Source organism: Phocoena phocoena, chromosome 6 (assembly GCF_963924675.1).
Source record: "Phocoena phocoena chromosome 6, mPhoPho1.1, whole genome shotgun sequence".
NCBI classification, from domain to species: domain Eukaryota; kingdom Metazoa; phylum Chordata; class Mammalia; order Artiodactyla; family Phocoenidae; genus Phocoena; species Phocoena phocoena.
In genome coordinates, this window is record NC_089224.1 from 1,965,267 (window position 1) to 1,979,516 (window position 14,250).

Genomic DNA, 14,250 nt, shown 5'->3' on the forward strand with positions numbered 1-14,250 from the left:
TCTATTCCTGCCCTACAAATAGGTTCATCTGTACCATTTTTCTAGGTTCCACATATATGCATTAATATACAATATTTGTTTTTCTCTTTCTGGCTTACTTCACTCTGCATGACAGACTGTAGGGTCCATCCACATCTCTACAAATAACCCTATTTCATTCCTTTTTATGGCTGAGTAATATTCCATTGTATATATGTACTACATCTTCTTTACCCATTCATCTATTGTTGGACATTTAGGTTGTTTCCATATGCTGGCTATTGTAAATAGAGCTGCAATGAACATTGTGGTACATGACTCTTCTTGAATTATGGTTTTCTCAGGGTATATGCCCAGTAGTGGGATTGCTGGGTCATATGGTAGTTCTATTTTTACTTTTTTAAGGAACCTCCATACTGTTCTCCATAGTGGCTGCATCAATTTACATTCCCACCAACAGTATAAAAGGGTTCCCTTTTCTCCAGACCTTCTGTAGCAGCATTTATTGTTTGTAGATTTTTTTGATGATGGCCATTCTGACGAATGTGAGGTGATACCTCCTTGTAGTTTTGATTTGCATTTGTCTAATTAGTGCTGTTGAGCATCTTTTCACGTGCCTCTTGGCCATCTGTATGTCTTCTCTGGAGAAATGTCTACTTAGGTCTCTTGGCTATTTTTTAATTGGGTTGTATTTTTGATACTGAGCTCCATGAGCTGTTTGTATATTTTGCAGATTAACCCTTTGTCCGATGCTTCATTTGCGAATATTTTCTCCCATTCTGAGGATAGTCTTTTTGTCTTGTTTATGGTTTCCTTTGCTGTGTGAAAGCTTTTCAGTTTAACTTGGTCCCATTTGTTTATTTTTGTTTTTTTCATTATTCTAGGAGGTGGGTCAAAAAAGATCTTGCTGTGGTTTATGTCAAAGTGTGTTTTCCTCTGAGAGTTTCAGAGTGTCCAGTCTTAGGTTTTTAATCCATTTTGAGTTTAGTTTGGTGTATGGTATTAGGTAGTGTTCTAATTTCATTCTTTTACATGTAGCTGTCCAATTTTCCCAGCACCACTTATTGAAGAGGCTGTCTTTTCTCCATTGTATGTTTTTGCCTTTGTTGTCATAAATAAGGTGACCACAGGTGTGTGGGTTTATCTCTGGGCTCTCTACCTTGTACCACTGATCTATATTTGCTTTTGCGTCGGTACCATACTGTCTTCATTACTGTAGCTTTGTAGTACAGTTTCAAGGTGGGGAGTCTGATTCCTCCAGCTCCATTTTTCTTTCTCAAGATTGCTTTGGGTATTCAGGGCCTTTCGTGTTTCCATAAAAATTGTAAACTTTTTTGCTCTCATTCTGTGAAGAATGCCATTGGTAGTTTCATAGGGATTGCACTGAATCTGTAGATTTGCTTTGGGTAGTACAGTCATTTTCACAATATTGATTCTTCCAAACCAAGAACATGGTATATTTCTCCATCTGTTTATGTCATCTTTGATTTCTTTCATCAGTGTTTTATAGTTTCCTTAGGTAGGTTTATTCCTAGGTATTTTATTCTCTTTATTGTGGTGGTAAATGGGATTGTTTCCTTAATTTCTCATTCTGAATTTTCATTGTCAGTGTATAGGAATGCCAGAGATTTCTGTGCATTAATTTTGTATCCTACAAGCTTATCAAATTCATTGATTAGTTCTAGTAGTTTTCTGGTGGCATCTTTACGATTTTCTATGTACAGTATCATGTCACCTGCAAACAGTGGTAGTTTTACTTCTTCTTTTCCAATTTGTATTCCTTTTATTCCTTTTTCTTCTCTGATTGCCGTGGTTAGAACTTGCAAAACTATTGAATTAAGAGTGGCGAGAGTGGACATCCGTGTCTTGTTCCTGATCTTAGTGGAAATGCTTTCAGTTTTTCTCCATTGAGAATGATGTTTGCCGTGGGTTTGTCATATCTGGTCTTTATTATGTTGAGGTAGGTTCCCTCTATGCCCATTTTCTGGAGAGTTTTCATAATAAATGGGTGTTGTATTTTGTCAAAAGTTTTTTTTTGCATCTATTGAGATGATCATATGGCTTTTATTCCTTCATTTGTTTATATGGTGTATCACACTGATTGATGTGCATATATTGAAGAACCCTTGTATTCCTGGGATAAATCCCACTCAATCATGGTGTGTGATCCTTTCACTGTGTTGTTGGATTCTGTTTGGTAGAGATTAAGGGGCAGTAAAAACACTGCTTTGGTTTCTAAATGTCTGGGTGTTCAGAAATTGTTGTATTGCACGTTTTAAAATAATGAAACTTGGTTTCACCAAAGAAAGGAGGGACCCTTAACACGGCACATGCAAGGATGGGTCAGTTCCAGGCAAAAGAGTATTCTTCTATCTCCAGACAAAATGAACCACAGGGGTTTTCTAAGCCGATGTAATCTGTGTATAAATAATGCCATACGATGGATCATCTTTCAGTAAGACATCTTGATAGTAGGAGACAGCAGACCTTGCGCTGAGGAAAAAATGCTCTGTTCACGTTTAGGGTCTAAAATAGGTCCTAGAATGATAATCTGAGGTTAGGCTGGGGCAGGAAAGTGACCATATATGAACTATGTTCTATAAAATGCAAATGTGTATGCCAGAGAATGGAAAGACGTGTGAATTTAACACAAAGAGACCAATGGCAAATAGATTAAACCCATTTTATTTGTTTGTGGTTTTTCAGTTACTTATGTAGAATTAAAATCAAGCCAAATCATCAGGTATGTTTTATTTAAAGCACCATGGAATTTATACCAAACTCCCATCATGTTTTATAAAAAGTAGTTTAAGTTCACTAAAAGGTACTCTTCCAACAGCCATATCTAAGTCATGGAATCACATTTAAATTAAATAGAATATATTTCAATGTCAGGATACTGTAATCATTTATTCTAGCCTTAATAGACTTTTTACAAATTATAACATTGAGGAGAAAATTGTTGAGAATGTAGTATTTGTTTAGGCCTCACAGCAAACATTGTTCTTCAATCTCATATAAAATCCTTGCATTTCTCAATCAATGTACAAACTAGCTGAGACATAACCATTGTTACTAAACGATACAAAGAAGCCAAGGTTCAGAGATACTAAGTGATTCATCCAAGGATGCTCACAGGAGAGCAGGGCAAGTTTGATCAGAACCCTGACTCCAAACTGCTTCCCTTTCTACCTCATCATATATGTATTCCCAACAAAAAGCATGAGAATCATAAAATATGACTTTTAAAATGCCCAAGGCAATCTTTTAATTAGTTTGGATAGACTTCATTTTCAAATGTTCTCAAATTTTTCTTTAAAGGTTTCACTCAGTTGTTCAAATGCTAAGACCACGTTGTCCTCTTCATTTTCACATAGTTCACGCAAAGAAACACTGTAAATGCAAATAGATACACGTAAAACTCACCCATTCTACTGAGAGTCGGTATCATAGGAAGGGCTTTCCCCAGGGAGGTAGAACTAAGTAAATCCCACTAGATGATGAAATGAGGAAAAGAATCATAAGGAACATATTTATCTCAAAAACATCTTGTCAACGAATCAATCAGTCAAGAAAATCACCATGCAGCTCCCCTCCCTGTATTTTACCAAGAGGATTTTTGTTGTTTTTTTTTTTTTTTGCAGTACGCGGGCCTCTCACCGCTGTGGCCTCTCCCGTTGCGGAGCACAGGCTCCGGACGCGCAGGCTCAGCGGCCGTGGCCCACGGGCCCAGCCGCTCCGCGGCATGTGGGATCTTCCCAGACCGGGGCACGAACCCGTGTCCCCTGCATCAGCAGGTGGACTCTCAACCACTGCGCCACCAGGGAAGCCCCCAAGAGGATTTTAATGGCCACCAAGTCCCATGTAACCAGATCCCTCCTCCCTTCAATAATAGCAACACAAATGCCCTTCTTTTTCCCCACATTTTTTTTTTACGGAGTCATTTTGTGGGGTTTTTTTTTTTTTTTCAGTATATACTTAAACCCACAGGCAACTACCTCTACAAAAAGCAAAACAATCCTCCCTTTACCTAGATGTATGAGAAAATTAAGAAAACAGGGTGTGATAAACAAAACAATGGCCCACAAAGATATCCATGTCCTAATCCCTAGAAATTTATAAATCCTTAGGTTACACGGCAAAGGAGAATTAAGGCTGTAAATGGAATTGAAGTTGCTAATTGGCTGACCTTGAGGTGGGGAAATTAACCTGGATTATCTGGGCGGCCCACTGTTGTCACAAAGGCCATTCTAAGTGGAAGACAGGGGGCAGGAGAGAGTGAATGTCAGAGTGACCTGATATAAGAATCTGCCTCCCAATGCTGGCTTTGAAGACAGAAGGGGCCAAAATCAAAGCATCTAGAAGCTGGAAAGGACAATCAAATAGATTGTCCCAGAGGCTCCAGAAAGGAATGCAGCCGTGACAACACCTGGATTTCAGCCCAGTGAGACCCATTTTGGACCTCTGACCTCCAGAACTGTTAAGACACTAAAGATGTGTTGGTTTAAACACTATGTTTGTGGTCATTTGTTACAGCAGCAATAAGGAACTGATACACAGGTGACGAGAATGGAGAGAGGAAATCCAAGAATGGACAGTGCAGCTGGGCTCATCAAGGAATGGGAACAGTCAGGACCTGACCTTTCATCAGCCTTTTGTAATCTGTACCTGCCTTGATTCCACTAGAGGTCCAGTTTTCCCCTGGTGTTTTCATGGACCTACCGCAAAGGATGACCAGCTCTGTACCCACAATACTGAATTTCCTCCTAGTTACAGACTCACAATTGTGACTCCTGGACATTTCTCCTGAACAATATTCAAGAGATACAATGTGACGCGTACCATCTAACTCACTGGTTTTTGTTCTCAGTCCCCAGATCTCATCCTCCCGCCTATGTTTTTACGTATCATTAACTAAAATGGAAACCTTGGTTGTGGAAACTGAGAACATGAGGGTCTAGGGATTCTTGAAGCTTTGGGATACTGCTGCCTGCTGGTCTAAAGTGCCTGGGCTGAGGCTCTGGTCTAGGTGGATTTTGGAACTAGTTCTATTATATAAACAATGCAACAGTTGAGGAGAAGGTCTGCAAAGTCTCTGGGGAGTTGAAATGCTTTGCACCTAAGAGGCTCAGGGGCACCTTTAAGTATGAGCTCAACATTTTTCAAATTACCATTAAATTATCAGAAAATCTGAAATCACTATGTAAAATGTATAACATACCTGATAGATTGAATGGTGAGGGAAAAATCTTTCAACAACTGATAAGCAGCTCCTTCATTTATCCTAAACAAAACAACGTTTTGAAAATTAATGGTATAAAAACATTAAAGAATTCATTTCATATTGAAATGTTGGATTGGTCATTAATGGATTACTTTTGTCTGTCAAGATGTATTTACTAAAATCATTTCTACCAAAGACTCCCAGACGATTTAATCTGTGAGAATGACAATTATGAACCCCAGTCACAAGTTCACAACCAGAGATAATCAATGAACACGGGCGGCTGACCTTCTAGGAGAAACCCAAGTCACAAAGTCAAGATCAGGAGCGTGGATGGGACCAGAGAGTCAAAGAGAAGAACCAAGTGAATTACTCACGGGTATCACAACTACCTTATTTACAATAATGAGTCCTACTGTCAAAAATGATCGGTGTTTCTCAAGAGGGTCAGAAGTTTTAAATACTTGAATTCACTAAAGATTGTTCAAAATGTATTTAAAATGCACACTGAATTCCCGATGGTGTGGCAGAATTCTCCTCCCCCAACACACCCACACACACGTCCATGTGCTCAGTGACTGGGCCAATTTCTCCATTCCCAGTCAATCTCTGCACCCTGTTTTTGAAAATGGTTTCCCTGCCAAGGAGTTAAAACAACTGTCATAGTCTCAGTCCTCAGATGTGTGAATTATATTCTTTTCATATACTTCTGTCAGACGATGCAGAGCATGGCATTATTTGTTATTGTTATCCATTTTTAAATATATAATAATAAGTAGTACTAAATAAAAAACATCTGTGAACATGTGCAAATATTGGTAACTGTAGTGTAAATCTTTATGTCAAGTGAGTCAGCCTAAGTCTCAAGATTTTGCTGGTCAAACACAAACAACAATACCACCAAATGTATTTTCTCTTGCCCTTAGTCTGTAAGAAAAAATTTCAGTATGTTTCGCACGATTAACCTATACTTGAAATTATAAGAAGGTGTTTGCCTAATATTCATTACATTCATTTATTAGATGTAAAGATGCAGGTGAAGACGGACATAGAAATAGAACTAGAGGGAGAGGCAGAGGTGGAAATGACAGAGAGAGAGAGGTAGAGGTGAAAAGGATAGAGCGAGGTAGAGGTAGAGATGGGGATGCTGGGGATGACGGGGATGCTGGGGATGGCTGGGGAGGGAGATGGAGACGGAGACAGATAAAACACACCTGTTGTCCTGGACCAATCCTGTCAAGGAACCGTGTTTATAGAAATCGAGTGCGTAAGCATTGAGCTGCATTCTTCTTCCTTGGTGATCAAATTCCTGTTGCCACAGCACAGGAGCCCGAGTGCTATCAACGCCGATGGTGCGCAGAGTGACCTGAAGACATAGAGCTCTCCTTAATTTACTATTTATGTGTAAAGAAAGTTTATGATTTCTTACATTGTGTTTCATAGTTCCTTCCTAGAATCAACATGTTGAAAGCACACTCTTCACAGTGAAGGAAGAGGGTGTCTCTCATCCACACTGAGGTAGTGCTGTCCCAAGTAGGACAGTAGGATGGCCTGGCTCCACCGATGAACATCACTGCCTCACAACGTACAATAAAAATTTTAACTACCCGGCCACTAGAATCTAGCAAGGCTCACTAGGAAAGAAAAGCTAACTTGAAATTTTATCAGTATCTTAATTGGTGCAGGAAATACCTTTGTACACAGTGTCGGGGAGCTGGTGCCTTGCATGTCTGGAAAGAAGGCTTAAACTGAGTAACTCTGACAATCTTTGGATCCCAATTACTGGAACAAAAGGGAAGGGGAGGAAGATGGAGGGGAAAGAAAAAGGAAAATAGGAAAAGGAAGAACGCACATCAGTAGTCTTTCATGTCTGCTGATTTTCTGAAAACTCTATGGGGTCAACAGGAACTCTAGTGCAGGGCCAGTCAGAGCGCACACTGGTACAGCAACCTTCTAAAATGACTGGGGAGTAGCTCAGAAAGTTATTATTATTCAAAGTCCTTATAATATTCTTATTCCGTTATGATCCAGAAAATCGTTTTGACCCCGAAAATCTGGAAGATTTGCAATCAAGGGGAATTGGTGGATAAGTAAGGTAAAATGATGTGGGGGGATGCAGAATCTGAACACAAGAGGAAAAGAACTACATCAAAATTTAAATCATTAAAAATGTTATTCTTGACTGTTTTTAACTTGACAGTTATGGGTGTTAAAACACTTTAGTATTTATATTCCATTTTATACATTTAAAAGGATGATGCAATGGTTCTATTTTAACATATCAACATTTATCTGAAAATGCAATCTATATCATTAGAAACTATTTAAATATATGATAAAAATATATGCGTCCATTTAAAATGCACAAGGGTCTATACAGTTTTTCAAAATTCTTTGAAAACAGGGTGGAGGTTTCTCAAAAAACTAAAAATAGAGGTACCATATGATCCAGTGACCCCACTCCTGGGCATATATCCAGAAAAGACAAAAACCATGATTCAAAAAGATACATGCACCCCAGCGTTCACAGCAGCACTATTTACAATAGCGAAGGCATGGAAGCAACTTCAATGTCCATCAACAGATGACTGGATAAAGCAAATGTGGTACATATATACAATGGAATACTACTCAGCCATAAAAAAGAATAAAATAATGTAATTTGCAGCTACACAGACGGACCTAGAGATTATCATATTAAGCAAAGTCAGAAAGAGAAAGACAAATACCAGATGATATCACTTATATGTGGAATCTAAAATATGACACAAATGAACCTCTCTATGAAACAGAAACAGGCACACAGTCATAGAGAGCAGACTTGTTGCCAAAGGGGAGGAGGGGGTAGAGGAGGGATGGTTTGGGAGTTTGGGATTAGCAGATGCAAACTATTATATAGAGAATGGATAAACAGCAAGGTCCTACTGTATGGCACCGGGAACTATATTCAGTATTCTGTGAGGAACCATAATAGAAAAGAATATGAAAAAGCGTATGTGTGTGTGTGTGTGTGTGTGTGTGTGTGTGTGTACCTGAATCACTGTGCTGTACACAAGAAATTAACACAACATTGTAAATCAACTACACTTAAATTTTCACAAGTTTATTCCAACATTCAAATGGGTTATCCAGCATATCTGAAATGTATCTAGTTCTCTATACTTCATTTTTGACATCACCGATCCAGAATATATGGGATTTACAGCATCTACAGCAACACTGGGAAAGCCTGAAGATAGTTTTATGTGCTCTTTTCACAGCAAACCTCTGCGGATCTCCAGAAAAGTGGTGATCCTGGATTTCTGTGTAATGGAACAGGGTTCCTCAGGCCAGGGTGAGAAACTGGCCTCAAGAGCACCTTTTCCTGGATATTTCTGTTGATACACCTGAAATTCTTTTCAATTTGGGGAATCTGAAGTCCTTGCTAAGCTGCCCAGAAGTATAAATCCAATTCTTTCTTAATGACATTTTATTTATAAGCCTCGTTTTCCACTTACATGGTCTGAAGTTTCTAGATGAAGCAAACTGCCATCAGAGTTCCCAGAGAGACAGGCAAACGGAGAAATGGCTATTCTTCCTTCCTTGCAGCTCATCAAGTGAGACACAAGTTGTGAGTCTTCACACTCTTGACCTGAGAAATCTGGCCATAAGAGATTGGCACAAATCAGCTTTGAAGATTAAGCCAGACGGCCAAGCCTTACAAACCTGCTCTAGACCAGGAGGCAAAGGGGAGCCATTCAACTTTCAAGGACCAACACTGTAATGAAGACTGGATAAGACAGATCACATACAGTAAGCAGCACATCCTGGCATAGAATACCTTCAATAAATGTTAGTTATTAATACTATTATCCACGGTATAAAATTTTGTATTATATTTTAGTGGCTTTGATCAACAGGTCATAAAAGACTAAATTTAAATTGTATCCTCTTTTAGCCCAGAATTGTTGTTTTTACCTTGGTCCTTTTTCCCACCGAACTCAGACTTGGCTGCAGAATCCTTCTAGACAGGCTGATTCTAGCAGCCACCATCAGCAGGTTTGGAAATGGCGTATGAGAAGAAGTATGTTTTCCATTCCTCCCTTTGTAAAGCACCGGACGGCGCGTTCAGAGTCGGCTCTCGTTTGTGACTGAGGCCGAACCTTCCCGTTCCTTTTCTTCCTCCTCTGGATGCTCGCCACACCCTCTGCCACTGTCTACTTCCTGTTTTCACGCTGTCCAGGAAGCTACACGGTCCTCCTCCCTGACTTCTTCCAGCTGAGGATGTTACCAAACCAGGAAATGGCTACCCAGAGCTCACCCCTTTCCCGGTATCCCTGTCACCGTTTCCAGGTTAGTTTCTCCCGGAAGATTTCCATCCAATAGCTCATGAAAAGTAAGAGCAAAGATCAGGAGTGTTGACTACGTGCTACGTGCTGTTTGGAGATAAGTTACAGACATTGGCTTAACTATTTAAAGCTCACCCAAACTAGGTGGATAATGTTATCCTCCTTATTTATCTGTTGAGAAAAATCGAGGCAGGAATATGGAGTCCCCTGCTCAGAGTCCCACTGCTAACAAGTAGCAGAGCCAGAGCTTGGACTCAGGTCACAATGCAGAGAGTTTATGCTCATGACCACCATGCTCCTCTCAAGGAAAAAGTGACAGAATCGCTTCTTGTTTCTCCTCATCTCATAGGTGTCCTTACTCCATTTTCCAGGCTTGTCCCAAACCCAACCTTTAATCCAGATGGTTTATAAATGACTCCATTCAATGTCATTCTCCACTGTCCTTTACTTAATTCTAATAATCATACCGTCTTCCTCGAGAGAGCAGAAAGGATCCCCTTATTCTAAGGCAGACTGATCTTTCCAGGGCTCTACTCTTCTTATGGGATAAAATATTCTTCTGGCAAGATTATTTATTTTTTAAACTGTCCCACAATGGAGCTAAGATACACTTACCTATTTTTGACAACGGGAGCTGATGTTCTTGTTTCATATCAGCCAGTTTGGAAACAATCAGTAGGAAAGAGGCAAAGTCCTTTGTCACGTTTGTGTTATACTCATCTAGAGCGGCCTTGAAGTCCTCAGGGAGATCCTCCAGAAACACCTAAATCATCAAAGAGGTCATCAAAAAACAAACAAAAACAAAAAACTGGAGGCCAGATATTTTTCAGAGAGATCTACGTACCATCCTTGAAAACTGAAAGTTTAGAAGAACTGCAAAGAACAATGTAATATAATTCTATAGTTATCTATCTATTCAGTAATGTAACTGTTCCATCCTTTCAACTATGAAATTCAGGTGAAATTCATTTTTTATTCCTATTTGTGTTATAAAAACCAATACCTTTGCTCTTAAAAATTTGTTTTCATGCTATTTAATCAAAACTCTTTTAAATAGAGGTATGCCCTCAAATGACATTAGGCTTGTGAATATTTCAAAGAGTCTAGTGACATGTTTGGAAAGCAAGCAACAATATAAAGTCCCCTTTGTGCCTGGAATAAACCTCACTCAATTGTGAGGGTCTTTAAAGCCCCACTGGATTCATTCTTCTAATATTTTGTTAATTATTCTTCTATCTATATTTTCATAAGAGATACATCTCTAATTTTTTATAATGTCCTTGTCAAGTTTTGATATTAAGTTTAAGTTTTGCTCCCTCTTTTTATATTCTCTAGAAGAGTTTGTGAAAATTTGCTGTTATTCTTTAAATGTTTAAAAAAGTTCACCACTGAAGCCATCTGAACCTGGGTTTTTTTAAATGGGAAATTAAAAAAAAATAATTGGTTACATTTCTTTAATGGCTATCAGATATGAAATTATTCATATAGTCCTTGGTTAGTTTTAGAAAGTTGCATTTCCTAGGAATTTGCCCATTTTGTCCAAATAGTCAAATGTTTTTTCCATTTGATGTACTACATAAGATCTGTAATAATGTCTCATTTTCTTTCCTGATAATTGTAATCTGTGCTTTCTCTCCCTTCTTTGTCAATGAGTCTTGCTGTGTATTCATCACCTTTATTATAAATCTTAACGAAGAAGCAACTTAGGCCTTGCTGATTTCCCTTTTTTTACAATTGTTCTCAATTTACTTTATTTCTGTTCTTATTTTATTATTCTTTTTCTTGTATTTCCCTTAGGTTAGATATTCTGTTCTATTTATTTTGCTTTGTTTTGTTTTCTCCTAACTCCTTAAGCTGAAAAGTCAAATCACTGATTTTTTTTCAGCCTGTCTTCTTTTCTAAGATGTGGTTATAAAGGCTATAAATGTTCCTCTAATCATTGCATAAATCACATCTTACATTTGTATGTATTCTTCATTATCATTTAACTAAAATATTTGATAATTTCCATTTTATTTATTTTTTGTCTTATGTGTATTTAGAAATGAAACGAGTTTGTTCAATTTTAAGGCAATTAAGGTGTTTCTGGTCCAGAAACAAATTTCACATATATATATTACCAGCATATGTTTGACAAAGGTACCAATAACACACAATAGAGAAAGGATAGTCTTTTCAAAAACGGTACTGGCAAAATGATATATACATGTAAAAGATTGAAATTGGACCCCTACCATATGCTGTACATAAAAATAAACTCAAAACGGATTAAAGACTTAAATGTAAGACCTAAAACTGTAAAATTAATAGAAGAAAATATAGCGACATTGGTTTGGGCCATGATTTTTTAATGTAACATCAAAAGTATAGGCAACACAAGTGAAAATAAACAAGTGGGACTACATCAAACTAAAAACCTTCTGCACAGCAAAAGAAATAATCAACAGAGTGAAAAGGCATTTCTGGAATGGGAGAAAATATTTCTGAACCAACTATCTGATAAGGGATAATATCCAAAATACCTAAGAATCTAGTACAACTCAATAGCAAAACAAACAAACAAAAACACAAAAACAAAAGGAAAACAGGCAAAGGACTTGAAAAGATATTTCTTCAAAGAAGGCATACAATCTGCCATCATGTACATTAAAAGTTGCTCAGCATCACTAATCATCAGGGAAACGCAGATCAAAACCACAATGAGATAGCACCTCACGCCTGTTAGAACGGCTATCATCAAAAAAACCAAGATTATAAGGGTTGAAGAAAAATTTTAAATGTAGAAAAATTCGAACCTTATACACTGTTGGTGGGAATGTAAACTGGTGCAGCCACTATGAAAAACATACAAAGTTTTCTTTAAAAACATTAAAAATGGAACTATCATATGATCCAGCAATTCCACATCTGGGTATATATCCAAAAGGGTTGCAATCAGGATGTTGAAGAGATACCTGTACATCCACGTTCACCGAAACATTATTCACAACAGGCAAGACATACAAACAACTCAAGTGTGTATCAGCAAGATGAATTGATAAGAAAGCGTGCTGGATACATACAGTGGGATATTATTCATTCTTAAAAAAGGAGATCAACATGGATGTACCTAGAGGACATTATGTTAAGTAAAATAAGCCTCACAGAAGGACAAATACTGCATGATTCCACTTACATGGGGGACCTAAAACAGTCATACTCATAGAAGCAGAGAATATTGTCAGGGGCTGGGTGGAGGTGGAAATGGGGAATTGTTTCTCGTTGAATATAAATTATTGTTATGCAGGCTAAATAATTTCTGTAGATCTTCTCTACAACATAGTACCTATGTTAACGATACAGTACTGTGTACTTTAAACTACATTAAGAGGATAAATCTCATGGTAAGTATTCCTAACTAAATAAAAGCAGAAGAAAAATTTTGGACATGGTGGATATGTTTAGCGCCTTTGTTGAGGCAATGATATCACAGGTGTATGCATACGTCCAAACGCATTAACGTGTATATTAAACGTATGCAATTTTTATATATCACTTATACCTCAAAAAAACTTTTAAAATAAGGTATGCATATCCTCTTGATATGTCATGAAACCAATCACAATATATTTACCCTGTTTTAACTTATGTTTAAAACATACGCTCAGTATCTGTACACATTCATGCATAAAAATAAACAAGAGTGGAGTGAAAATTATATTCCCATTTTCTTCTACCTTCCATTATTTTGGTCAGAAAGTCAGCTATCAATCTTATTATTGCTTTTTCCAAGGAAATGTCTATTTCGGCTCTCACTGATTTGTGTTTTTCTCTTTGTTTCTGATTTTCAGTAGTTTTAGTTTCATGTTTCTTTATCCTTCTTGAAGTTCACTAATCTTTTGAAACTATGGAGTGCTGTCTTTCATCAGCTTGGGAAAATTCCCAGCTATTATTTTTGAATACCCTCCGGCCATTCTTCTCCCTCCTCTTCTTCTGGGATTGCCATTATATTACATTAACCCTTTTGAATGTGATCCACATTCTCATATGCTATTGTTTTTATTTTCATTTTTTTCTCCCTGTGCTACAATTCAGATACCTTTTATTGAGCTATCAGTCAACTCACTGATTTTGACTTCTGATATGTATATTCTGATCAGACAGTACATTTTTCAATTCTGGATGGTCCAATTAATTAGCTGGTGAAATTCTCTATTCTCTCATCAATTTTGTAATTATCTAGTGAAAGTCTCCATCCTTTCATCAACTCTATCTCTTCCCCCATTTTCTTGAGCAGTCCTTATATTCTAACTTCAATATCTGAGTCATCTTCGTGTTGATTATTATCGCCTGCTTTCATTCCTGCTAATTGGTCATATGTTCTCGCTTACTCACTTCTTTAGGTTTTTTTTTTTTTTCCTTTCACCAGAAGTGTTTGTAAAAGGACCTGATAGACTTCAAACAATGTTATCTTCCACTGGAGTGAGCTCCCCAATTTTGTGTTTGGCCAAGTGAGTGAAGATGTGATCACCTCGGTCTAAGTAGAGATTGAAGTGGATTGATACTGTTTTCCAGTTTTAATAAGTCTCAGTCTACATCTGGTGCATCTCTGCTCTTAAGCCCTCTTGGGTTTTGAGTATGAGGCTGGTGGGTCTCAGACTTCTCAGCCCTTAAAAGATTCCCAAAGATCCACTTCGTTCCTGTAGAGCTTCATAACCTACATTTATATCTTCCAGCCCT

At 37.8% G+C, this 14,250-nt stretch overlaps 1 protein-coding gene across 1 annotated transcript in view; it reads right to left on the bottom strand.

The window, feature by feature from the left end:
* Positions 1-3,272: 3,272 nt before the first annotated feature.
* LOC136124487 (probable ATP-dependent RNA helicase DDX60) overlaps positions 3,273-14,250 on the bottom strand; it is a 77,833-nt gene continuing 66,855 nt past the window's right edge. Inside the window, exons 33-37 of the mRNA XM_065879193.1 lie at positions 10,147-10,294; positions 8,701-8,843; positions 6,418-6,569; positions 5,201-5,263; positions 3,273-3,372 (exon numbers count right to left, since the gene is read on the bottom strand). Of these exons, the coding sequence (XP_065735265.1) occupies positions 3,273-3,372; positions 5,201-5,263; positions 6,418-6,569; positions 8,701-8,843; positions 10,147-10,294 (606 nt within the window). The remainder of the gene's footprint in view (positions 3,373-5,200; positions 5,264-6,417; positions 6,570-8,700; positions 8,844-10,146; positions 10,295-14,250) is intronic.